This window comes from Larus michahellis, chromosome 4, assembly GCF_964199755.1.
Source record: "Larus michahellis chromosome 4, bLarMic1.1, whole genome shotgun sequence".
In the NCBI taxonomy this organism is placed as follows: Eukaryota; Metazoa; Chordata; class Aves; order Charadriiformes; family Laridae; genus Larus; species Larus michahellis.
In genome coordinates this window covers 58,447,706-58,472,591 of record NC_133899.1, presented here as the reverse complement: position 1 = coordinate 58,472,591, position 24,886 = coordinate 58,447,706, and the positions used below count along the sequence as shown (strand labels likewise).

The window sequence follows — 24,886 nt, the reverse complement described above, 5'->3', positions numbered from 1 at the left end:
AATGTTTACTATGTGTGCTTTTACTCAGCCTAACGAGTGGTCACTGCAGGTGACACAGTATTATTGAATTAAACAGCTTGCTCTAATTCAGGTGCTAAAATACATGAACACGAACATGAAAAGATGGTCTGGATTTATTATCTGAATTTGTGCTGCTTTATGATATTGTACTGAAAAGTACGCAAATTGCTCAATTATCAGTAAAGGCAGAAAAATATATGGAAAACAGCCTTTAATTTTAAGGCACAGTTCTGTGGCTTTTTAAATGATCAGATTTTCTCTGCCAGGCATACACCGAAGCAGAAGGCAAGGTGAATAAATTGTTCTGTGAGAGCCCTTGTCTCCTCTTTTGCCACCTGAACACGACCAACCGCGCTGTACCAAAACAGGGACGTGTCCACAGCAACAGCCGTGGCCTCAGCAAGTGCCTTGGGTCTTGGGTGGGCTGCAAGGAGCAGAGGGATCACGCACAACAGCAAACGTCTCTCAGGAACTGAGGCACCCCTAAGCCTGACATTCCCTGATTCACACCCGTAAACCTGCAACCTTGGGAGAAACTCTCTTTGCGCTGGCTCACGTAATCCCAACAGGGCGGCTGGGCTGGCTGGAGCTGCCGGGCAAGGACAGAAGTGTATTGAAGTCACTGACATCAGTCAGAGACTGTACATCCCAAGGGGAATTGCTGGCTGCCCTGTTAAAGCCGCGGTACTTCACCTGTGCCACGGAGAGGAAGATGCGGCTTCCAGCCTTAGCCGTGGTTTTGGCAGCTGCACTTTTAGTTGATACAGTGAATATCTTCCGATCTCAACCTCAAAAAGCACGAGGTAGGGAAACTAAAGATAGACACTAATACATGTGCATGTCATGTTTTGATTAGTAAAAACTTTTAGAGGAGAAACCTGGCATACCCTAGAGGTATTAAAAATGTCTCTCCCCCTTCCTTCCTTCCAAGACAGGGACAGAGAAGTAAGGATGGCTAAAAAAGTTTTGCAGCAATCTTATGGAAAACTCCACTGTGCCCAGTGGAAAAGAGTCAATTTTGGAACCAGCATACAATAGAAACAGTTAAGACCCAAACAGGGAGGAAAGTACGTGTCCCAAAATCCCTATGGGAAGGTTACTGTTTTTATCAGTTACACAAGCACTTCAGATATTACTCAAGTCCTCCAATTTCCTTCATTTTGTCTTTTCCATCTTTTTGTTAGATATAAAGAACATTCTATAATTTCCAAGGAATTTTCAGTGTGTATTTCTGTTACCACATTTGGTAATTTTTGAAAAGACAGCTTATAAATGCTGTTGTATAGGCAGCTTTTTATAATTCAACTATGTTTATGTTTCAGAAAAATCTGGTAAAATCCACTTAGGCTGTATTAAATCACATCAGAGTGAGATATTCTAAGTAATTTTCTTGTTACCGAGATATCTCAAAGAAAGTTTGAGATACAAAATGATTTGAGCATTTAGTTTAACAAAGCATCTTATAGTCACGGTAAATACATGGTGATCTGAATTATGTCAAAATTATGTCTGAATCATGTCAACGGTTTTTTTCACAGTGTATATGAAGAGGTGGGTTTTTTTCATAATTTTTTTCAGCAGTGAACTTGCTAAACAAATATTATGGCTGAAAATGTAAGGATACGGATGTCATGATATTCACAGTTATAACGCTGCTGGCAAGCCTGACAGCTTGGCAGCTGAAGTTTTAAACACCCAGTCAACTTAAGCAGAAGAATGAATTCAAATAAAGAAACTGCACAGGACGTAGCAAAACATTGGTACCATATCTTCAGTCTTGTCTTCGCTGCACAGGCCCTTAAAATTCAGTTGCAGATGGTTTGGGTTTTTTCTTCCATTAGAAAACAAACAGGCTAATCTTCACTCTGAACGTGTACTCACTGAAATAATATTACAAATTAGTGTGCAATTTCTGATTGCCGTTCATAAACAAACTGGTTAACGAGCTAATTAAAACTGTCTTCAAACATCTCAGTTGCCAATATATTCAAGATGTCCTAAATTTGGCTTCAAGCTAGAACAAGACAAGAAAGTACACTCTTTGTTGTTCTATTGAATGGCTTCCCTATTTTAAGCAGATTTTACTAAACACTATGAATACATTCAACTCTTTTCTCAGAATTACCAAAAAGACTGTTATGATGCTGCAAGACTCACTGGTTTTTCTCCATGTATTGATGGAGCCAATGCATCGTCTATGCAGCCTAGAGCTAGGTCTGGGGAAAATAAAATAAAAAAAAAAAGCAAATGACTTCTGTGACTACAACAGCACGTAAACATCGAAATCTAAAACTGTAACCTGAAAATCTGCACACAGCTCCTGCCTAATCCCAAAGGGTTGTATGGCTCATGGGAGACCTTGGTGCACATGGCCTAAATTCAGAGTCGGGCAGTAGCAAATTAGGTTACTGGCAGTTTGGGAATTTAGGCCAATTACCCTAATACAAATTTCTGCTTTTGAGCACTTCCATTCTTTTTCACATTACGTCCTTCACAGGAATATTATATCCAGTCGAAAATGAAATCAAGGCTTACGCCTTCCCCCTCAACTGTGTGTGTCATGTGACCATATCCGGATCACAAAAAGCTGCAGCAAAACTCATCCAGTTAACAGTTACCAAGTAAGGAAAAAAGGTCCTGTCACCAGCAAACTGAGACAGTGAACCCATGTCAGAAGGTAGAGGGTAGAGGAACATTCCCAGCTAGGCTGTTCTGGTTGATTTGAGGAACAGAGATTTTCTCTGCAGGCATGAAAGAATCATGAACACCAGCTGGTTCCATACGTTCTCAAATTAGAAAGGTAGCCTAAGGTGGAGACAGGCACCAATTGTGAAAAAATTAGATCAAAGCAGACAAAAGAAAAGCTAGGGATATCCGTGACAAGTGAATCCAATAGCGACCTCTGATTCCAGGATTCTTGTCATGGTTTTTAGCTTTGGGTCCCTTCAGTACTCTCAGGGACTCACTGTTATCTGCTAATTCTCTTCAAACAGAGCTACCCTGAAATCAGCATTTGAGGCATCCCAAACCTAGAAATCACTTTTAAATGCTCCAGCTGGGCTGTTGGTTATCTAAACATTCTTGGTTTCATTCTGTAGGATAACACGAAAGGAAGGTGTGGAGAGCAAGCTCAGTGAGTTGAAGAGTGACTTCATTCTCAGAGAGGCAATTTCCAGACTCCAGAACAGAAATCCTGACATGCAGCAATCATCTTTATATCTGGTAATGGCCAACCTGCCTGCACACGGATACTGCTTCGGTACTAGTTTTTCTCCTTACCATGTGTTCCATTGGAAGGTTTGAATTCTGTCCCCAAAGGCATGAACCCCCCACAGAGTAAAGCCAGTTATTCTGGGAGGGAGTGGAAGTTGCTTGCCATGATACAGTCCGAGTCAGTGCCCTAAAGTTACCGTGATGGTTCTCTCCTCAAAAAATCAAGCTCTTCAGTGAAACGAAGTACAGATTTAGTGTCTAAATGGCACCACACAAAAGGCCAATATCCATTAGACATGTAGTGAAAGTGTGCTGCAAATACTTTAGGAAAAGTAGCCGTCTGTCATACCTAGGTTTAGACCCAGTACATAGGCACACACACATTTCTCCTCAACTTTGGCTTTGGAAAGAAATAAAACAGGCTAGTCTTTAGTTACCTGCACATCTATGCCAGTTTTTTAATCTGAAGCCACTGAAACATTTTCCCTGTTAGTGCATATGTTTTTTAATTTGTTTTTGCAATTGTATTTGTAGTTCTTTTAAAAGATCTTGCTAGAAGAAACATGGAACTGGTGGTAGATTCATAAATTAAAGCTAAAACACTGAGGTATATATTTAGCTTACTGCTACAGATTACTGGGCATTTTGTAACATGCTTATTACATATTATGCTTATTGCACCTCTGAGGTAATGCCCTCACCAGCTTCTCCCCATTGCATTCCAGGTCCCCGTTGCTCACAGTCACACGGTCCCTCACACAGACATTTGGATAGCAGTTTTTGGGACAGCTTTATATTTGCATCTATGTAAACTTAGCATCTGTAGCTAAGGTATAGGAGGATTAAGATAAAAATCCTTGACCCAGACCCTCATAATCTTGGGTGGATAATGCTCTCCTCCAGCAGCCTCCTTTGCTGGCAGAATTCAGAAACCTAGGAGAGGGCTTGCCTTCTCCACACCTCCTCCTCCACAGTACAGGGGCAGCAGCAATAACCTACATTGGCTCTTTATTCCACTGTATTCTTCTTGGAACATTGTAAGGCATCGTTTCTAAATATAATAAAATAAATCCAAATAGAATAACTTTAAAGTTGCAGGACGAGTCGTTTTTGTGAGAATGAGATGCCAAAACACCACTTAAAAGGACATTACATTGTTTAAATTGAAAGGCTTTTCGTATATTCCCATGGGGAGAGAGCATAAAAGGTATATATCATTCATTATCTTATATATCATATATTATATATGATATATATATTATCATATATATATTATCATATATATCATATATATATTCATTCATAGTTCTGTATATTGAAACAATACCAAAAGCATTTTAAGTCCTGGTTTAAACTAGTAGTTTACAGTTTACAGAATTGGCTTTACCTTATATTAAGTAAAATACCAGGCTTCATACTGACACAATGAAGCATAGCACATTTGCGAATATAGTAAGAAATTCTCTTCGGAATCAACTTTCTCTCCATAAATTTACCGCTACACAAGAGGCGCATGCGCATTGCCACTGACATTTGTGTTGCAGCAAATAAAATTCAAAAAGCTAAGGTTTTTCTTTCCAATGTAGGATGGTAATTGTTTCAGCTCAGAGCTTCAGGAAGGCACGGCGGGTAGGACGTAGCAGGAAGCCGAGTCAGGAGCAGCAGCTGGCCCCAGCGCCTCAGCTCCGTACGCGGCCCAGCCTGACGGAACGCCACCGGGGGAACACTGCAGGAGCAGGGAGCGATCCAGGACAACTGCCCCATCACTGAAGCATCTGCGTATGCAGGGGCGAGATTAGTTCATAGTACATTAGAGATCAAATGAGATAAAGAATGGGGCCTGTGAAAACAGTGAGCTACTCGGGAGCGCTTCTTAGCTCTGAGTAAAACTAGCAGGCGCCTGAAACACGGTCGGTCTGAACAAGGAAAGAAATAGTGTGACACGACGTCCTGCACCAGGATAGGAAAGCAGGGTAGTGAGGGCCATTTTAGTAGCTTAAACTTCATGAAGATTATAGTGAGTCATTGACTTCTGTGTCTAGGTTGGTCAGTTTTCAAAACTGGAACTCAAGTGGTACCGCAGGAAGGGTTCAACATCCAAACGTACCTCGTCACAGCTGGTCAGAGTTTCAAGTTTTCGTTTTGTGTGAAATTCCAGGTTTCAAAATACCCTTTCAGTGCTAATTGGACCAAAAAAAAAAATCAGATTTTTTTTAAACACTGTGACATGTTTTTGTGTTTTTCTGGAATTTGGAATACTGTCTTCTACTTTCTATTTTACCACTTGTTTTGACTTTCTGATAATATATGATTCATGTAAGGGAAAAGTGTGCTACTAAAGCCAAGTGCTTGAATAGTTTTTGTTTGGCATCACATTTAAAAACAAATGAAGTGCAACATTTAGCCAAACTCACATTTTGGGAAAAGCATTGCTTTGGAAAACTTGTGATCAACTCCACAATCACATTATTTCCTACATCAATGCCCCACAAAATTTTCCTAATTCCCTAACATGCTTTCTGTTCTGAAAACCCCTAGCTTATCACTTAAGGTTTACGTAAATCACTTTTGTTACAATAGTTTAGATAAAACGTAAGTCCACAACTGAGCAGGATGCCACACGTTCTGGCGTTTCACTGCACATGAGTTTTCCCTACTACACCGTGAGAGAGACGAGTAAAAAAGTAAAACTCCAGACCAATACGCAGTTGGATAACAGTCAAAGCCAGTCTGCAAAATAACGTTTTCTCAAAGACATTCTGTTTTAGGATCTGTATGAAACCACAAAACTGCAAATGAAGACTTCAGTTTCAGTAAAGATTTTTATCACTCAAAGACTAGTAATTTTCAGTATATCCTTCCGGTAAGCAAAAACATAATCTCTTCACCAGATGTTTAAAAATTTCATTTTAAAAAGACTTAAATGAAACTGAGGCAACATTCATAGCTAGAGGTACACACACACACAAATATATATATATGTTTATATCAGGAACAGCTGACACAAACAGATGAAACTTGGCACAACAGAGAGCCTGTAAGGCATAACTAAGGGAAGACAGGCTTGAAATTCCTTGAAAAATATTTACAACAGGCAAAATGAACAAGCCATATGACTGAACTCCTGTCTTTGTCTCTAAGGACAGCGGTTTGGTAACAATAAAAGCCATAGATAATCAACTTCAGCCACTATTAGCTTTTAATTTAGAGCCATACAGAGGCAATATTTGGGTGTACATGAGTTCTGTTCAAGCTTAGGTCATATTTACATACATTGCAATGCAGCAATTATTTATTTAACTCTGCTCATGTTCCCAGAGGTGGTCAGTGACAGACAGCGAGACAACTCTTCCGCAACTGGGCTTTTCTTTTCCCCCAGTTAGTCTTGTTTCAGTGCTCGCAATTGCGCGTGTCCTGGCCACAAGAGGATTATTGGTCCGGCGCTTTCTCCTCTCCCTGACTCAGCATGCAAAACATGTGGTCTCTCTCATTTTCAGAAAACGTGGTATTGCCCGATAGGACATCTCTGCTGCTGCCAAAAAACACTCTCAAAAAATAGGGCAGGTCTGTAATGCTGTGGATTAAGGTCAGAAACAGAATCTTTGTGTCTCTGTGCTGAGCTTCTCCCTACCCACTGCTGCTGCCCCTGAGCTACTTCCTTTACAGTAGTTGAGACACGTTATGTCCCTAATGACTGTCCCATCTAAAAATAAGTGCTCTTGACACACAGGAGATGTCAGGCCAGCACAGCAGGATGCTGAAGCGTCTCTAGATGCGTAGCAGGGCTTCTCTTACACTGGGTTGCAGCAATTTAGGAATTCACACTTGATAAATGCAATAAGGGCGGCTTCTTTTTATCTCTCGCAAACGGTGCCAGGACTGATATATTCCTGACCCTTATTTGGGTCTCTAGCTTGCTCTTTTATGCTGTTCTCTCTCTGGAACCATAAAATTCTAATGTTTCATTAGGCAAACATGCTCTGTAGCTGTATACGCTTTTTCACTGACATCTATAGATGAACTATGTAATTGAGAGCTGCTGGCTCAGCTTTTTGCCTGGGTCTACGTTTTCTTAAAAGACACTCACACAAAACCATACTCTGTTTGCTCTGATAGTGTTTCTCAAGGCAGAGAGATAAATGCCTGAACGCCTGAAATTTTCTTACCTATAGCCGAAATAGCTCTTCTTCAGCTTTTATCTCGTTTTCCAGATAGAACAGTACAGCAACAGGCTTCTCTGCATTACGCTTAAGTAATGCTGTTACTTGATCCAGATTCTTGTCCTTGCACTTTTTTCAAGGTGAGCGAAAATCACAATGGAAGCTAAATGAAATGTTAACTATTTTTCTTAATAGCAACATAGTACATTATCCCTGATGTGGGCTACATTAAGCTGATTAAGGCCCTGCCAGAGCATGGCCCAGAGAAATAATCTGTCCTTGTTACCTGCCGTAGGAGCGGGAGAAAAAAAAAAAAATCACTTTCTCATGACAATAGTAATATTTAGTCTCCTGAAATATTACTATTTACACACTGAGAGGGAGCAGTATTGCAGGTATTTTTTCTCCTTCTTTTCTTGCATTCTCTTCACTCTACTAACTTTGTAGATGCCTGTGCTGGTAAGGAGGAATTCTATTTTGGAAGTTTGAGTTCTGTACTTTTTCAGAAACCTCCCAAAAGTTAGGAAAATACGTAGACTTTCAGAGGACGCTTAGCTGAAAGGCTTTTAAGAAATTTCTTTTTCAATTTGCAATGGAAACAGCATTCTTTTAAAATGTGTTTATCAGTCCTATAACACATAAACATTACACAGTTAACTGGGCTTTTTCGACAGGTACCCATGCAACCAGTCCTCTGAGAAAAAGGACTGTAAGAGATCTACGCTTGAAAAACCACATAGCAAAGGAAGCCCGAAGGGCCATAAAAACAGCCTCCAGAACTCCCCCAAACCCATTCATTTTCTATTGATTGTTTCTACTGTGAGGATTACCATGTTTGGCAAAGGAAAGTACGCTGCCGTACGTCGTAGCGGCATTCACAGCTTCTTGACTGCTGTGGGCGGTGATTCATTTGTTGGCTGGGACGTTCACTTTTGTCTGCTTGCTCTACAAGATTTCAAGTGTTACCTAACGCTTGTTGCAATAGAACTGTATGTCATCACGTTTATCCAGTGTGTGATCAACATCGCCTCCAGGCCTTCTTTTTCAAAATAATTCTGTGATTTCAGAGAATAAAACTGGTCTCTCTTGTCCTGTCAGCAAAGCCAGTCTGTCAGGAAAACTCAACTTCTGCTCCTCACGAGAATGCTTTTCTTCAGGATTCACATCCTTTTACGTCCCAGGAAGCTGCAGAGATCCACTCCAAGGGGCCAGATGTTTGTTTCCCTTTCGAAGGAAGTTAGAACCTACCTTATCCAACACGTAGAGCAGTATTTGGTATCCGCTATGAAAGCGAATGCAAGGTAGGCTAGGAAAACATAATGGCTTTATCTTCAGGATTTTATGGACATATTCATTATTGTCAATTGCTTATTGAGACCTCCAGCTTCTCGTTTCTTTTACCCTGGACAAACTTTGCCCTGAACCTTTTAGTACTAGCTTATCCACCATCTTGGTCACATTGTCAAGCCGTTTTGAAGTCCCATATAGACTAAAACAAAAGCAAGCCATGGTCTGAGAGCATTGCTAAGGCACTTCCTTTCCTAACCTGCACTTACTGCATTATCTCAGCTATGTATGGATGACAGAACCCTAAGTAAAGTGCTCTTTGCCCTTGTTTTTCTGGCTATTGAAGAAATGAACAGTATATTTAATTACAGTTATCATTTTTATAACAGCACAATATTACAGTCCAAGAGTTGAGCTGTTTCTAAACTAGTGTCTATTTAAATACATCTGGAAAGTAGTGCCTAAGTTGTTTTACAGGCTCGGTGTAACAGAGGAAAATTAAGCAATTCATGGAAGCATGAAAAACCACAAACAGTTCTTTAGTTTCACTCAAAAAGTCCTTAGTGTTTTTATTACATGGCTTCGGAACAATAAAAGTAATTTTATATCTTTTCCTCTGGTTTATACCCTTAGAGGATCTTGTCTTCACAACAATTTTGTTTGCTAGGTTTTCATGCAGTGCTATAATAATTCTTTGCAATAATGCTTGAATAGAACTTTTTAAAAGCTATTTTAACGATGTTTTTGTTCTCTCACAGATTCTGTCTTTTAAAATAATTAAATTTGTGTAAGTCATTATTTGTTTTGAAACTTCAATACGTTTAGTTGAACAACTGGATATTGTTGTTCACTAGAATAAAGATAGGGACATCAGAAGGGGATGCTAAATCCCAAGTAAATATTGCCACTGGAAAACAAACCATGTAGACCAAAATTACAGTTTCAGACTGCTTCATTTCTCCCACCTACTCTTCCTTATAAGAAAATGTAAATAGAACATAAAACAATTTTGGTGAAAAAGTTCATCTTTTACCAAAAATGAAAAACAGAACTGAAAAGCTTTGGAGTAAAAAAGCCTCAAACCTCTAACCTCATCATCCAAATGCAAATCAAAGCCTCAAGAACTCCAACAACTCCTCCAACCACTGATACGGGAAAAAAATTAATTTTCCAGACTTTTGAAAAGACATTCTCCTAATGCTATTATGTCCCTGAAAAAAGTAAAGTTCAACATACGGAAGATGGCAGTAAGGATAACGAACAACTTGCCCAGCTCCAGTCAACTCAACAAAACCTTCATCTCTGTCACCGGTGGCGTTTGGTCCCTCAGAAAACTGCATATTAAGGCTGTTCATGCTTTTGCGATTGTTTGCAGTTCTATTGCCTCTTCTTGCACCTTATCCAGAAACAATCTTCATTACAACTCCACTCACCATTTTAGAGCAACACTGAAGTCTAGGACGAGGCTATATACTTGGCTGTTGTTCTATAAGGACTGAGCCAGAAGTGACCACCTACACCTGAGACCTGCAGCCGGAACCCAGCACCACACACAGGCAGGTGTGGTCACAGCTCATTACAAACTGTCCACAACTCAAAAAGGTCTTCCCAGCTCCTTTCAGCTTTAGGTGCTTGCTAATAGTCATCCTGCCCTAATTATTGATAGAAACCCTGACAGGTAAATTATCCGTGTTAGACAAAAAACCTCCAGCACCTTTTTCCAATTCCTAAAATCCTCAAGCACAATAAACGATTGTCAGGCTCAAGTATTTATAAAAAATAGGCTGGAAAACAAAAGATGACAACCCTCAGCTGAGCCAGTTGCTTGTGGCCTGAAGGCCCTGTATTATTCAACCCTGCATGACCACGTGGATGCTACCACATGAAACTTATCACCCAAACATTCCACACTGTAACATTTGTTCTCCCAAGGTAGACAATTTGGTAATAAAAAGTACGCTCCCTTCCAGTCAAAAAAGCAAGGAAAGAACACACACGGTGCTCAAATGATTTGTTTTCCTGTTTGAGAAACATTCTTTATTCGCTGAAATGAAGTTAAGAGAACACTGTGTACCAATAGCAAGTATTAGGATTTGTTACTCCTGAGCTCCCCTCTAACTGACGGGGGGAGAACGACTTCAGGGGAAGGGGCAGATGAGATCTCAGCAAGCACGCACAAGTATGCAACAGATGTGTTTCATGGAGCTTGGTTTACTTTCTACTATTTCTTTTTTCCTTATTATACTACAAAAATATAAAAAAAAATACCCAACTTCAACGCTAATAATAAAAGCTTGGAAGTTAATTACTCTCTAGTCAACTTAGTGAGGAAGTCCTTCTGGCAGCTTCACAACTGCAACACTTGAAAACCAAGTATTTTCCCCTTGCCAGCAATAAAAGGTGTTCTGTGGCTATTGCTTTGTTTGAAAATCTACTTGGAAATTCCTAAGTCTCATCGACCCATTGAATAATTTGCCAAGTTGGCAGGTATTCTTAATGAACCAGGGAAAAACCTTTCTCTGATCACTTTATGAGAGATGTACACTTGGAAGTTACCCTAGAAAACCCACTCAACCATTATGTCATTAAGATCACTATTGTATGTTTTGCAAATCCTGCAGGGATTTTTGCAATTCCTGCAGGGAACTACCATAATTTTTCTTCCTTACATGGCTTTATCCTGGGCAATTACTGTGTCCTTTTAAAGCAAAACAAATTTATTTCAAAACACTATTTTAAAAAACAGCACTGTTGAAAACCTGCATCTTTTCTTCTTCTGTAATTAACGATCAATTAAAAACAGCAGCAGCAGAAGTCAACAATGAGAAATTGCTACAAGTACCTGGGCCTCAAGAAATTCTGAGAATCTGCTAAGGTCCCAATTCAATAAAGCTTTTAAACGTTTCAAACTCCCATGGTAATTCACATTTCTCCGACATACAGTTAAATATCTTACTGAACTTGAGCCTACACCTAAGATACCATATCTCAGGGTATACAAGCACAGCTCTGTGTAAGGAATTCTCCAGTGTGAAATATTAAGGAAACTATAAAGAGTGTCTGACCAATATTGAATCTAATTATTCAGTGAAGTTTAATGGATAACTCAGTGACTGAATTAAAGGTCAAATATCCAAAACTGGTATAAAAAGCATCTTTACTGAAGAACTTATAAAAAGCAAATTGTGTATCATTTGACGCCATTAAACAAATTACATTACTCATACTGACAAGAACTCAGTAAAATGTCTGCCAAACATTTTGCTTGTCCACAAAGTATTCAGTGAAAAATATACAAAACAGGTCACATTATACAAGCAACCTTTTTAAAAAGTCAATGTAAAAATAGCAATTATATTTAACTGCTTTTTTCCCCTGCCCATTTCCCAAACACGTAGAGGATAAACATCACGTGGATCACTTTTCAGTCTCATTCTCAGGCTCACTGTCTCCACTATCACTGTCTCTTCCCGGGTGCTCTGGCATTGTTCGATGTTCATCCACTTCAGCCACTTTCAATTCTCCTTCCTTTATTGCTTCTTCCCCTACCTTATTTTTTTCTTCTTTTGCATCTTCCTGCATGCCTTGCACTTCACCTTCTACTTCAGTCTCTTGAGTTTGAGTAGTTTCAGTTTCTTCAGTCATGGCAGGTGGGGGCAGTAAGCGCTAGATGATAATCAAATAATAAATAAATAAAGGATTTTCAATTTTTACAAATGAATACATCTATTTGGTCATCTAGTCCCTATTTTAACTTCAACTGTTCATCTTATATTTAAGATTTTGCATTAGATAACAACTTAACAACTAAGACTTAAAATTTAGAAGCCCTAATCACCCGTAGGCACTTAACTCCTATATAACAAACAAAAAAAAAAAAAAAAAAAAAAAAAAAAAAAAAGAGAGAGCATCTTAGCTCACACAAGGGTCTTATTACACACATTTTTTGCCTGAAAAGAGGGTGTTAAAAACTCAGTCCTTCCAATTCAAGGATATCAAACACATTTCATTATCCCGAACAGCCAGACAAGTAATAGAGCTACGGTAAATCCCTACTTGGAGCAACAAGCACATTCCTACTGTAATCTCATCTATTACCATTTCAAACTCCTAGATATGTTTAACTTGCTTTTTGAGGTCTTTAACAGGCCTGTCTTTAACAACTCATTACAGTAATTTCCCCTTGAAACATCTTATAAAATATTGTGGGAACGTTATCTGTACTTACACAAGTTTCACCCACAGCTGTAAGTGTAAAACAACGCAAGTTCCAGTAACAATTATAACAATGCTTAGATATTTTTCGCATAATACTTCTGGAAAAGTAGTTTGCAAAACATTATAAGCAGCAAAGGTAGCCATATTACAGACTTGGAAAAAAAAATACCATGAATACAGTGAGCTGAAGAGTATGGATGAATGCTTTACAATTCCAGGCTATACAGAAACGCTCCTACCTCTTGCAGCCTGACATTATTTAATGATATGACGGATATTTCCTTCGAATATTGTGAAGCATTTTAATGAAATGAAAGCTTGATAAACCTTCCATGCATGATTCTTTAGGGTGGGTTGTGGGTTTTTTTTTTGCTTAAAGGCAACTTGGCTTCGTATGATAAATTAAGTGTTTAATTACAGTGAAGTCTTATCTTCAGTTAGATGACACTAATATTACAAATTTCTGACAAGCATAGACAAAATCTATGAAACAATTATGACTACCAGAGATACGGTACCAGAGACACGGTACCAGAGACACCACATTTTTTTTACGGCCTTTGAAGTTATTATGCTGGTCCCTATAATCCATTTGTTCACAGATCCTTTAATTACAAAAATACATTCATGATGCATGAGACAAACTAGACTTCTTCTGTGGTTTAGTTAGATGAATGCTGTGCTTCGTGACTACTACTGTTAAGACTAGCGTAAAAGAAAAGGAAAAATATCATGTTGTACTAAATAGGGTAAAAGAAATTTAATGCCTTTTTTTTTTTTTTTTTTTTTTTTTTTTTCCCTGTAGTTCACTTTTTGGCTTCTCCTGCAGGGAGAATGTGATTCATTGCCACAGTAGGAAACCAGAGTTTTGTAACTAATTTTAGCTAGCAATGGATAAGACTAGGATGCTAAAAAGAATAACTGGTATTAGAAGGATTGGTTCCATATTTGATTAAGGTGTCAAGCAAACCCATCTTTTGGTAAAATTTAGATGCTACCATCTGCTTTTCAGGATATGTCTACACTTCTCAGTTTTGACAGGGCTATTCATTTGCATCTGAATGTGACCAACTGCACAGTCCACTGAATCTTAATCACATACAATCTGCATGGCTGAGCGATCTCCAACTATATTAAATGAACTGGCTCCAAAACAAGTCACATCATGTGCTTATAGGACTGAGTTTATAACAAAACAGTGTGAGGTTTCCCTACTTAAAAAAAAACCAACAAAGCAGTTACAAGAAGAGGAGATTTTAGTATTCTCACTGCTCTTTCTCTATCCCCTTTTCTTTACAGCAGACAGATAATTAGAGCACTTCCCCAAAATAGTGAGAAAGTATCCTGTCCACCTGGAAAAAGGCTTTTTCTGAGTAGCAAAATGCTTCAAATTTGGCTGAAGCTATGCCTGCCAGAAGAAAAAAAATAAAAAGTACAAATCAAAGATTCACTGGATAAGAACTGCAGAGGAAAAGAAATTTTCTATTTGAAAGTCTGACATTCAGTTAAAGGAGAATTTCAGGGTCTGATCTCTACTGATTACACTAGCTTCCATCTAGATTCCATACCAGATGAAACAGCCACTGGAAGAAGGAAGGAAGAGGAGGTGACAGAGAAACTTCCTTGCGTTAAAGAACAGATCTAGAACCTAGATCTCACAGACAAGCACCTTGGACTAATCTGTTCAAGGACAGAGAGCCACGCTCACACTCTCTTTCCACAGCTAGCTAATACAGAGTGAATAGAGTCTTTCTACATCAATTTTTTTCCACTTTTGGAAATCCTTCAAAAGAGCAAAAACCAACAAGGGACCTTCAGAATACCATGAAAGAATAAATTATAGGTAATACAACCATGATACACCCCAGACATTAAGTGAAAGCTGATGGAGTTGAGGGGTAGCAGTTAAGTCCTCTCCCTTTGTGTTTGCTATCAACTACCTCTAGGCATCTACAGACCCAAGCATGCCGAGTAAAGGCAGCGTTCTGCTCAGTATACTATCTAAACTACCTTAAACCTCTGCTCACATATATAAGGAAGACAAGGCATTTCTGTTGGGTTCTGAATTCTGCTTCAGGGATTAAACACTGACAAAATTGGGTACAGAAGTGAGAAAAGCATCTACAACTTCTTCCAACCCCATGCTATTTCGCTTGGTGCCGTGAACTAGTGCTGAAAGTAATGGCTCCAGAAAAAAAACGCTACATCTGCCAACTAGTCTGGATAATGCAGTGAGCTAACATTGTTAAAATAGTTCCAAGATATGATCTGGTCTTTCTATAGACTACACCATGCAGTGGTGCTGTAGTACCACTAGCTGCACTTACGTGAAACATAACACATAAGTTTACTTCAAGTAAACACTGGACAGGCTAGTTCTTTAGTATTAACGAGGAATTTCTGGGCCCAGAGCGAGCCACGTCTAGCACTCAGCATCAATTACTGCTGGGTTTGGGGCCTTAAATTGCAGCTTAAGCTACTAAAAGATACCACTCTTGCTACTGCAAGATTTTAAAGACCTCAATATTCTCAATCCCAGTCATAAAAACTTCTTGAATTTCAAACATAACAGGAACAATCTTAAACCTCAACAGGATATCATTTCACTTACTAAAAATTGATTTTATTTTAAATGCACACCTTCCGAAAGTTCAAAGGTCCTTACCGGTTGATAGTGGCGTGTACTCTGTATCATGTGCATATACATATTGTACACAAAGTTAGCCATTTGAGGCATGTTCTTAATAACATGTATTTGGTGAGATGGCCTTTCTCCATTCTGAGGAAGGGGAAAAAAAGTAGACATTCATCAAGCAAAGCCAAACAACCATTATTCAAAGGTTATTCAACTACATCAGAAAACATTAACTCAAGAAATTAAATAATGCTTTTTAAAGAAAAAAATAGCTAAATTATTTGGAAAGACAGGAAATGTAGCTCTGACACCAACAAAGAAATTTCAAAAGGAAAGGCTGGGTACTGATACTTACTCCATGAAGTACATTTTGGACCCAACTCATGTAACATATTAAAGGCACAAATAGTGTAGGACGAGATTTGGACTTAAGTCTACTTGTCCATCACTGTCTAGCTCTTTCTTCCTCGCATTCACTGACCATACACACTGTATTCTTTGTTGCACAGTGGACCTGAAAGTTTCCTCCCTCCCAAACTTGTCAACAGGTCTTAAGACCAGGGAAAGATCTGTAACTGACTTTTGAGTTCATGCAGGTACCCCTTCTCAAAGCTCCAGGAAGCAAAGCAGATATGCTCCTCCATTTCTTCGTTTAGCATCCTACTTGGTGTGTTCTGTGCTTACATGTTTAATACAAACCTTTCCCTAAAGATCTAGCGCAGTATTACAAATTACGTTTTCATACTTCTAGCTCAGCAACAAAACTCTTACGTGATTCTGGACCCAATTTAAAAAGAAACCCATAAACATCAATTGGTTACACTGAATTACTCAGTCAAATGTAATTTTACCTCTTTAACAAGAAACAATTAGCTTTGTGCAGCTTTTTATTTTGAGAAATAACATTTTGTTTCATAACAAGACCAAAAATATGGAACACACTAAAAACTTACCTATTCATGACAAAAGAAAAATATTGAATCACTTACACAGGCAGAACTTAGGAAAAAGCAGGCACAGAGCTACTTGTTAACTAAGTTTTGTGGAAAAATCAATTAAAACCAGCTAGTGTGTATCATCGTAAAAGTTCAGTCTAGGGACATAATTATCCAAGAGGCAGTGGTTTAGCAGAGAAGATAGTCCCACCTCTTATATCCCACTCAAAAAAAGCGGGCAAACACACACGCCCATTACAGGTAGCAAAATTCAGAGCAGCTGTTCCTACCTGTCTTGCTGTTGGAAAACATTCTGTAGGAACAATATGGAGGTGAAGTGGTCGAGCTGTGAGCTGGCTGAAAGCTGGGGTTAGCTCAAAACAGTTCTGAAACAGCGATACCCTTGCAAAGATATAAAGCCCGAGCCTGGCTCTTGACATGGCAACAACTAATCGTCGGACATCCCTTCAGAAAACAACAACAACAAAAATCAATCATATTCTTTCCATTGATGACGACATAGCTGCAATAAAAATAAGCATGCAGAAGTCTTAAAGGAAATACAAAACCATCTGCTAAATACTCCAGGGAGACCTTCTAGCAGCCTTCCGGTACCTAAAGGGGGCCTACAGGAAAGATGGGGAGGGACTCTTTATCAGGGAGTGCAGCGATAGGATGAGGGGTAATGGTTTTAAACTGAAAGAGGGTGGATTTAGATTAGATATTAGAATGAAATTCTTTCCTGTGAGGGTGGTGAGGCACTGGAACAGGTTGCCCGGAGAAGTTGCGGATGCCGCCTTCCCTGGAAGTGTTCAAGGCCAGGCTGGATGGGGCTTTAAGTAACCTGGTTTAGTGAGAGGTGTCCCTGCCCATGGAAGGGCGTTGGAACAAGATTATCTTTAAGGTCCCTTCCAACTCAAACCATTCAATGATACTATTTTGTCTTTAGTTTTTTTCCCTACATACTGTTTCAGTAACTACCAAATTCTAGAACCATTATGTAAGAGGATTCACTGGACTGATAATGATACGAAAAATCATGCTTTACTATTTTCCCAGACTTCAGAGGTAAAGATTTACATTAAGAACAAATCATAACAGCATTTCTGTGTTCCTCAATGACCAAACATGAGTTTGATAACTTGCCTAAGCGCTGCTGAAAAGACAGGTCTTCCTCCACCCCACCCCAAAACTGAAGTGCAAACATTTCAAACTACACATCATAATGCAACTTACGCAGTGATCAAACACTTCTGATGCAAAAAAAAAAAAGCTCACTTCAAGAAAGAATCTATGAGAAAATTTAAGCCTGCATTTGTTCAACAAGCATTACATTCCTACCATTCTACTGGGGTGAAATCAAGTTCAGCCTATCTGCAATAATATAAACTAATTATAGTATAAGAGTCATTACTAAAGGATAAAGTGGTTGTGAAGAGGGTACCAGGCAGTTATAAAAGGAAATATGCCTGAACTTCATTCAATACTTAGCATTAAACTTAATTTCTACTACATATTCAAATAACTGAACACTTTTGTGTAATGTATGATGAACACCTTTCTGATTCAGAAAGCATGCAGTTTAAAGACATTACAAAAGTATCTTCTAACATACCTCAGGTGGCCTACAGCTTTGGTACGCACTAGTGAAAGGAGAATATAATCATTTTGTTGACCTTGAAATCTGTCCACAGTTGTTACCTAGAGAATCAAAAACCAAGAAAAAAAAAAAAACCTCTGTAGGTTAATCTTTGCCATTTTAATTAAAATGTGACACCAAAATTTGAACAACAGCTTCGGACTGAGACTGCAATAAATGGGAAAAGAAAACGCTTTAACTCTGGTTTAGTTGACCTCTATCCAAAAATCATCAGCGTGTTCTTTTTGGGAGATGTTGTGAGGAGCTTCTGTCTGACTGTATGTGATTCTATTACACTTTTATTCAATTTGGACAGCTAACAGTGGGGTGCTAATAACAAAAGATTGTGGAAAGCCATCCATTTTACAATACAGAGCTTTGACCTGCAGAATTAGCACCAGACCTTTCTATGTTTTTTATTCATTTAATCAGATTTGTCATCATACATTTAACAAATCATTTCCACTTTGGGTGGATCTTCCTAAAGGTGTGTTTTTTGACTGTGGGTTTTTTTTTTTTTAAGGACAAAATAAGTGATAAAGAGTTATTCTGTCCCATGTAGTCTGTAGCCTTTCCAACTTCACTGACTTCAGTTTATTCGTGTGTCAGATTACAAACAGGCAGAAAAGAGCACTACTCTATGAAATTCCATAGAATGTAGGTTAATAAACGTGTAGTTAACCAGGGAATACTTCCACAGAAAGCTGTGAATCTATTCAATTAGTTCCGTTCTACGATATGACAATTTAAAAACAAATAAACCAGAACCACTCCCATGACTGATATATTTTCAAAATCACCTTGTTTGGTCGTCCAATCAGTGGATTATTTCCACACCGCTGATTAATGACATCACGGATCAGGTGTTTCTGTCCATTGTATGTTGTCAGGATACTTATCTTGTCTGCAGGATAACCAAGCAGGCACATGTACATGAAGAGTGCTACAACGTACTCTGCTTCACCAAGATTCTTAAGTTTAAAAGAGGAGGGAAGAAAAAAAAAAAAAAAATGGAGGTTACTGAACTTGTAAGGCTGGAAAGAGTAACACCAGTGACATTATAATCTATTTAGGCAAAAATCTCAGTGATGAGAAATGTTGATAGATCTGATCTTTCTTTGCTCACTTAAAAGCCATTTTGAAAGAACAAAAGAAGCACAAGTAGGTTTAATAACTTCATTCTGATTCCTCTTCAGAGAATTGCTGAAAATCCCTATGTCAGCATTATTGTTAGTCATTGACTGACATTTTCCGATATCTACTCAGAAGCTCCCAGTTTAATTTCAATACAAGATTAAAAACTAAATATTTAATAGTCCATTTAAATTATATTTATGAGCTATTAAATATTTACACATTTGTATATAAATGCATTTATATGCTGATAGCTGTCTGCCCAATGGAACTGCCACCTTAACTGTATTATTACAGAACTCAACCAATACAGTACGTCATTTCTGCTTCTTAAAGGTCACATCCCCCAAAAAACACCTGTTATGTAAAGCTGTGGAACTATTATTTGTTAAAAAGTATTACAAGCTGATAGTCTACAGCTACCTGTATTTAAATACAATGGTTTAAAAAACCCACTTAGCGCTAATTTAACATGGTTCCAAATAAGCACGCAAAAAAGTTGGAATGACTCACTCTCCAGTAAGCAGAAAGTAAGAACTAGTTGGACTAGAATAACTAAACTCCTTTCAACTATTAGTTAGGAGAGAGACATCTGGACTATCAAACCCAGTTATTTCTACTGAGGCCACACCTATTCAATTTCAAGAATAAACTATGAATATCTTCCATATTTTTAAAAAACAGATTAGCATAACCTTCAATGATTTTCACAGGGAAAAAATGACCATGAATATTGTAATCTCGAAGTACATAATTTGCTTTCCATAATATTAAACAAAATATAAGGTGTAATTCCATGTTTGAATTAAACTCAACTTGCACACAGCTCCAGCTGCTGAAACCCGAACTGGTAATTTAGGTACTAGAGTTTGTTCTCATTGCTGTTTTTAAACAAGAAGAACAAGAGGACTGAAAATATAAGCATCTCATTACAAGTATAAAAGGTTTTCCTACATTTAAGAGAAATAGATTGAGGCTGTTGTTGCTGGCTTAATTTGAAAATTTAGTTGAGAAATTCCAAGGCTAAGTTTTTTTTTTGGCAATTTACTTCAGCCTTAACGTCTTTCTGCCTCTTATGTATATTTCTTGCAGTATTGTTTCGTTCTTTTATGAATGGGCCTTTTAGTATTCTTACATATAGATCAAATGAAAACAGCGACTCTTCAAACTCAAATATGTGCCACAGAGCAAACTTTGATCCTTCGCGTACAGGGGAAATCCTACTGTTTATTTCACTATCATGGCAGCACAGCTGAACTACAACGGACATCAATTCGCCACAGGCCAAAACAACGTTTCATAATATATTACACACCAAATCTCACCCCTCTCATAACATTCAGAAAGCACAGACATCAAGCAAAGCCGTTTACTTTGAGGAAAAAGCACAACTTAATACGTCATCATTTTCAACTTTCAGAACCGATTAAAAGGAGAAAAAAAAAAGAAAAAAATCACACATATGCATGACTATCTGAGAACATTAATTAAACACCAGTTCATAGTATTTTGATAGTCTGTCTTCACTGCAGATTTAATAAGCCATATCCAGATTAAATAAAATATATATGTAATATTTCTCTTACCTGATAGAAATAAGGATTGGGTTCAGACTCTCCCACACCATTGAAGTCTTCTACGTTTATAAGCTGGAAGTCATACAAAAACCCAGCATTGGCTGTTCTGAACTCTGGCAGAAGCTGGACGTGAGGCAGGTTACCCAGATTCTTGTAACGCCAGTTGTAGAGGTTACACAGACTGTCCAAAACCACACAGAGACAAACCCCAAAGAGTTAAATCAGGTTCTTCAACTCATTCAAAATAGTTCAGATACACACAATCCTTTGCTTTGAAGGTGAATGCTTCTGTAGGTTTTTGGTCAAAAAAATAATATTGCTGCATAGTCTGTACATATATAAATGAACATACTTGTGTAAGCTATCCAGCAATTATTTTTTAAGTTTTGTTTCTGTCTGGTTCCCTCTCACAGAAAACTTTAGATTTCACTTTTTAGAAATGCAGCACACTCACCCTTAAACTTGTTATGCTTGGTCAGCTCTACACTGAAGGGTACAAAATTTGCACAGAAATATAGTAGGAATTTTCATGGGGAACAAAAGGCATCACAGAACTGTAGGGGCTGGAAGGGACCTTTGGAGACCACCTAGTCCAACCCCCCTGCCAAAGCAGGTTCACCTAGAGCAGGCTGGACAGGAACACGTCCAGGTGGGTTTTGAATGTCTCCAGAAAAGGAATATTAATGCTTCTTTACAAAAAAGAAAGAAGTACAGGAAAAAGTATTTTCTGCATTATCCGCTGTAAAGCCTCTTACTGCAAAAAGAAAATGATTTTCTTATGTTGTGTATTGCCACATGAAGGGAAGCAATCAATGTCTACATAATTCTGAATCATATCTGATATTTATGGGACAGTGGTATAACCAAAACGCCTCAGTCAGAAATCCACAGCAATATCCAGACCAGATAAAGTAGCAGATAAGAAAAGACAAAGCATAGGAAGGTATGGAAAAAACCCTTGATCAAGGAATTTCTTGCAAAGTCAAGGAATTCTTCTGCTCTTTTATCTCGAAGAATTTCTCTGAGGTGTTGCAAAATAGTAGACAGAAAATTAAACTTCATTTATCATCATACTCAGATATAGTTTGCATTTTTAAAGTCATACTAAAAGTAACTGTTATGCATATGAATGGAACATAATATTCTACCACATTTTTATTTCTTATATTTAAAAAAAAAAATAAATTGAAGTTTTTCATATTGTTCATTCCACTTTATGCCAAAAAATTAGGATTTAAAACTAAACTTCAAGTAGCGAAATCTTATAGAGTCTTTTTCTCTTCTTTGGTTTTACTTTTTCTTGGTAATATGACACCAAAAACATGCACTTTACACAATAAAGAAATTTGACATCTAAATTACCACAATGAAATGACAAATACATGGATAAAAAGAAGTTCTCTTACTACAGAGAAGCAGTATCTCTTATAATAAAAAGAAAAGGCACTATGCTCTTGTGTGGACAGCCTGGTTGTCTCCAATCAAAGCTGAAGCTCTGCTGAAATACTAGAAGAAAAGTACCCTTTTGCAGACCATATGGGAAATACGATATATTCAGGGCCAAAAAAAGAAATCTTTATTTCGCCTTGAATATATGAAATCTATTAGTTTAGAAAAGGAAGCTTCTGCAAAAAAGTCTCAGATGTAAAAAAATCAAACGCTTAAGACTATTAAAATTCCTTCAAATAGCACTTTCATTAAAATACTTTTAGCAGTAGCAGAGTACTACTATATAAAAAAAATAAAGTAAAACTGATTGCATTTCAGCAAAGTAAAATCTGACTTACTGTCTAAGCTGTCTTACTACAGTCTAAGCTGAAAAAAATAGAACAAAACAACTAAATTACTGTTTTGCAAACTCCTGCCCTAACAACAGGAAAGACGTGTGTTTTTCCAATTTTTAACCTGGTAGTTTCTTACAAGCTAGACATGCCATTTTCTCTGTCTCACCTTGCTCTTGCTCTTCCTTGTGCATCCAAATCAACAGTTGGCACTCCCACACGAACAAATCGTGTAAAAAGGGACTGCTCCATGTTGGAGTATTTTTGAAAAGCCATGTTCTTAATGACTGGTGGCAACTGATGATGGTCACCAATCATAATCCACCGCTTCAAACGACTGAAGCCGTCCTGGGGGTTCTAGAATTAAAAAATTACACGATTATAACTGTTACAATATAATCAAGGCATGCAATTACAACACATTAACAGTCAAATTGGCTGTCATAGATTAGCCCTAAATTTCAACGTTTGTTCTTAAGCCACACTGAGCTGTGGTCCTTTTAAAGACAACTACTAGCTTCTTTCCAATCTACTACCAAAAAAGGGAGCAGTATTTCAAATAGTCTTGTTTCTTATAAAACGACAGGTAAGATTATCTATTAAAATCAGTAGAAAAACATCAGGATAAGTATCAAGTTACATTGTTTTAAAGGCCAAAAGTAAAATATTATCAGAGGACAAAAGGAAGAATCGGTTATAGAAGTGACAGTAGTAAAAAACCTGATTTCTACACAGTACTGTTACCCTAGAACAATCTTTTAAACGTAATTTTTTGGATTCTTAGATAGTAAATATGAAGTGCCTGAAGCACCTGAAACAATTTTCCTGCTCTTGTGTCTGGGGCACAAACTGAGCCTGCTTCTCAAGTGTCTCCATGGTTCTTCTGGAATTCCCACTTGGCCTCTTCCATGACCAGGATGTGCCTCTAATTAATCCTCACCCTGCCTTTTGGACTGAATGCTCTTCAGTATGTTTGGTACATCTCTTTCCAGTTCCTCATCATCCTGTGTGTACCTCATGAAGGAATGTTGTAACATAGGGGCAAAAAAGGAACAGATGTGTGGGTAACGCTATCCAGGAACTGGAATCCTGGAGATTTTCACCTGCCAGTTTTACAATTCAGACTCTCATTTCTTACACACTCCCATGATATTTGCCTTCCCCCAGCACTATTCAAGAGAGAGCCTAAAATTTGGTTTCTTTGTTGCCACTTGAAGTGGAAGAGCACTGAATCTCTCTCTGATCAGACAGCAAGGAAGAAAAACTGAACTCTGGACTATTCAGCTCATCAAGCCTGAAGATGCCTTAGTAAGAAAGTAAGAGGATGAAAATTATTTTCAATGGCACAGAAAGAGATTTCTTTTTTTTTTTTTTCCTCCAAAAAGGTTACTGATTTGGGGAAAACCCAGAATTCTATATAATCAGTCTGCTCTTATCAGCAATTTCAATCTCGGACAAAGAAGCCTCCAAAGAATTTCTTACTCCAAAATGCAAGTGCAAGAAATCAAGTACTGCTACTCTGTAAGCCTAGTTCTTTAGGTTTTGTTAAAAATCCCTCAGTTTTCAAGGACTATTTGGATGGCTCTTGTGAGAATGGTCATGGAATATCCCCCAGAATATGGCTCCATGGTGCGAAGGTCTCATTTAATTACACAAAACTCTCCAGCTTCCGCATTGCTCACGTACACTTACTTCTCCTCACCAGTCTGATGCATCTGGTTATTCAAAGCTCATTCAAACGTTTGAGGAACACTGCGAGATGTTCATTTCACTAAATATAATAATTTAATTATCAATGAAAACTATGGTGAAAGCCACACAGGAATTATTTGTTACACACAACTACAGTACGATGTTGTAGCATTAAATTCAAGACTGCCAAAACACAAAAGCAACATCTTAAAGTATCACACGTGGCTTTACACATAGAGATTTAAATACCTAATTGCAGGAGAAGCCACCTAAACGAGAACTTATGCCTCGACACATTTCTGACTGTTAGGGCAATCTAACTAAGCAGCAAGAAGAAATCTTGCATTTTAGGTTTAACTAAATTGAATGTAGTTCTAGAGACCACCATGAGTCCGCAGGACAGAAAGGAACCAAGTATCTTTCATGGTATTATTACAATTGCTAAACTAATAACTAAAAGGAAAAGAGAGCTTTACTGTCACTGTTTTATGATTGTGAGAAGCCTCACCCAGTAGTGGTTTGCTCTCTAAACACCCCAAACAAGACAGACAAATACATGCTCCTCTTCAGAGTTCAGGCAGTATTTGGGGTTTA

General features: G+C 38.0%; 1 protein-coding gene and 1 long non-coding RNA gene across 3 annotated transcripts in view; one reads left to right on the top strand and one right to left on the bottom strand.

The window, feature by feature from the left end:
• The window catches only part of LOC141742528 (uncharacterized), a 28,849-nt gene extending 17,262 nt beyond the window's left edge, over window positions 1-11,587 (top strand). Inside the window, exons 3-5 of one of the 2 annotated variants that reach the window (XR_012586734.1) lie at window positions 3,120-3,280; window positions 7,446-7,534; window positions 8,069-11,587. This is a non-coding gene — a long non-coding RNA (uncharacterized LOC141742528). The remainder of the gene's footprint in view (window positions 1-3,119; window positions 3,281-7,445; window positions 7,535-8,068) is intronic. The other variant, XR_012586735.1, reaches the window with a different exon arrangement.
• Window positions 11,588-11,821: 234 nt separating this feature from the next.
• The window catches only part of AQR (aquarius intron-binding spliceosomal factor), a 55,540-nt gene continuing 42,475 nt past the window's right edge, over window positions 11,822-24,886 (bottom strand). The window contains exons 29-35 of the mRNA XM_074585035.1: window positions 22,770-22,957; window positions 20,829-21,000; window positions 18,909-19,079; window positions 18,085-18,170; window positions 16,760-16,934; window positions 15,565-15,678; window positions 11,822-12,347 (exon numbers count right to left, since the gene is read on the bottom strand). Of these exons, the coding sequence (XP_074441136.1) occupies window positions 12,099-12,347; window positions 15,565-15,678; window positions 16,760-16,934; window positions 18,085-18,170; window positions 18,909-19,079; window positions 20,829-21,000; window positions 22,770-22,957 (1,155 nt within the window). The 3' untranslated portion in view covers window positions 11,822-12,098. The remainder of the gene's footprint in view (window positions 12,348-15,564; window positions 15,679-16,759; window positions 16,935-18,084; window positions 18,171-18,908; window positions 19,080-20,828; window positions 21,001-22,769; window positions 22,958-24,886) is intronic.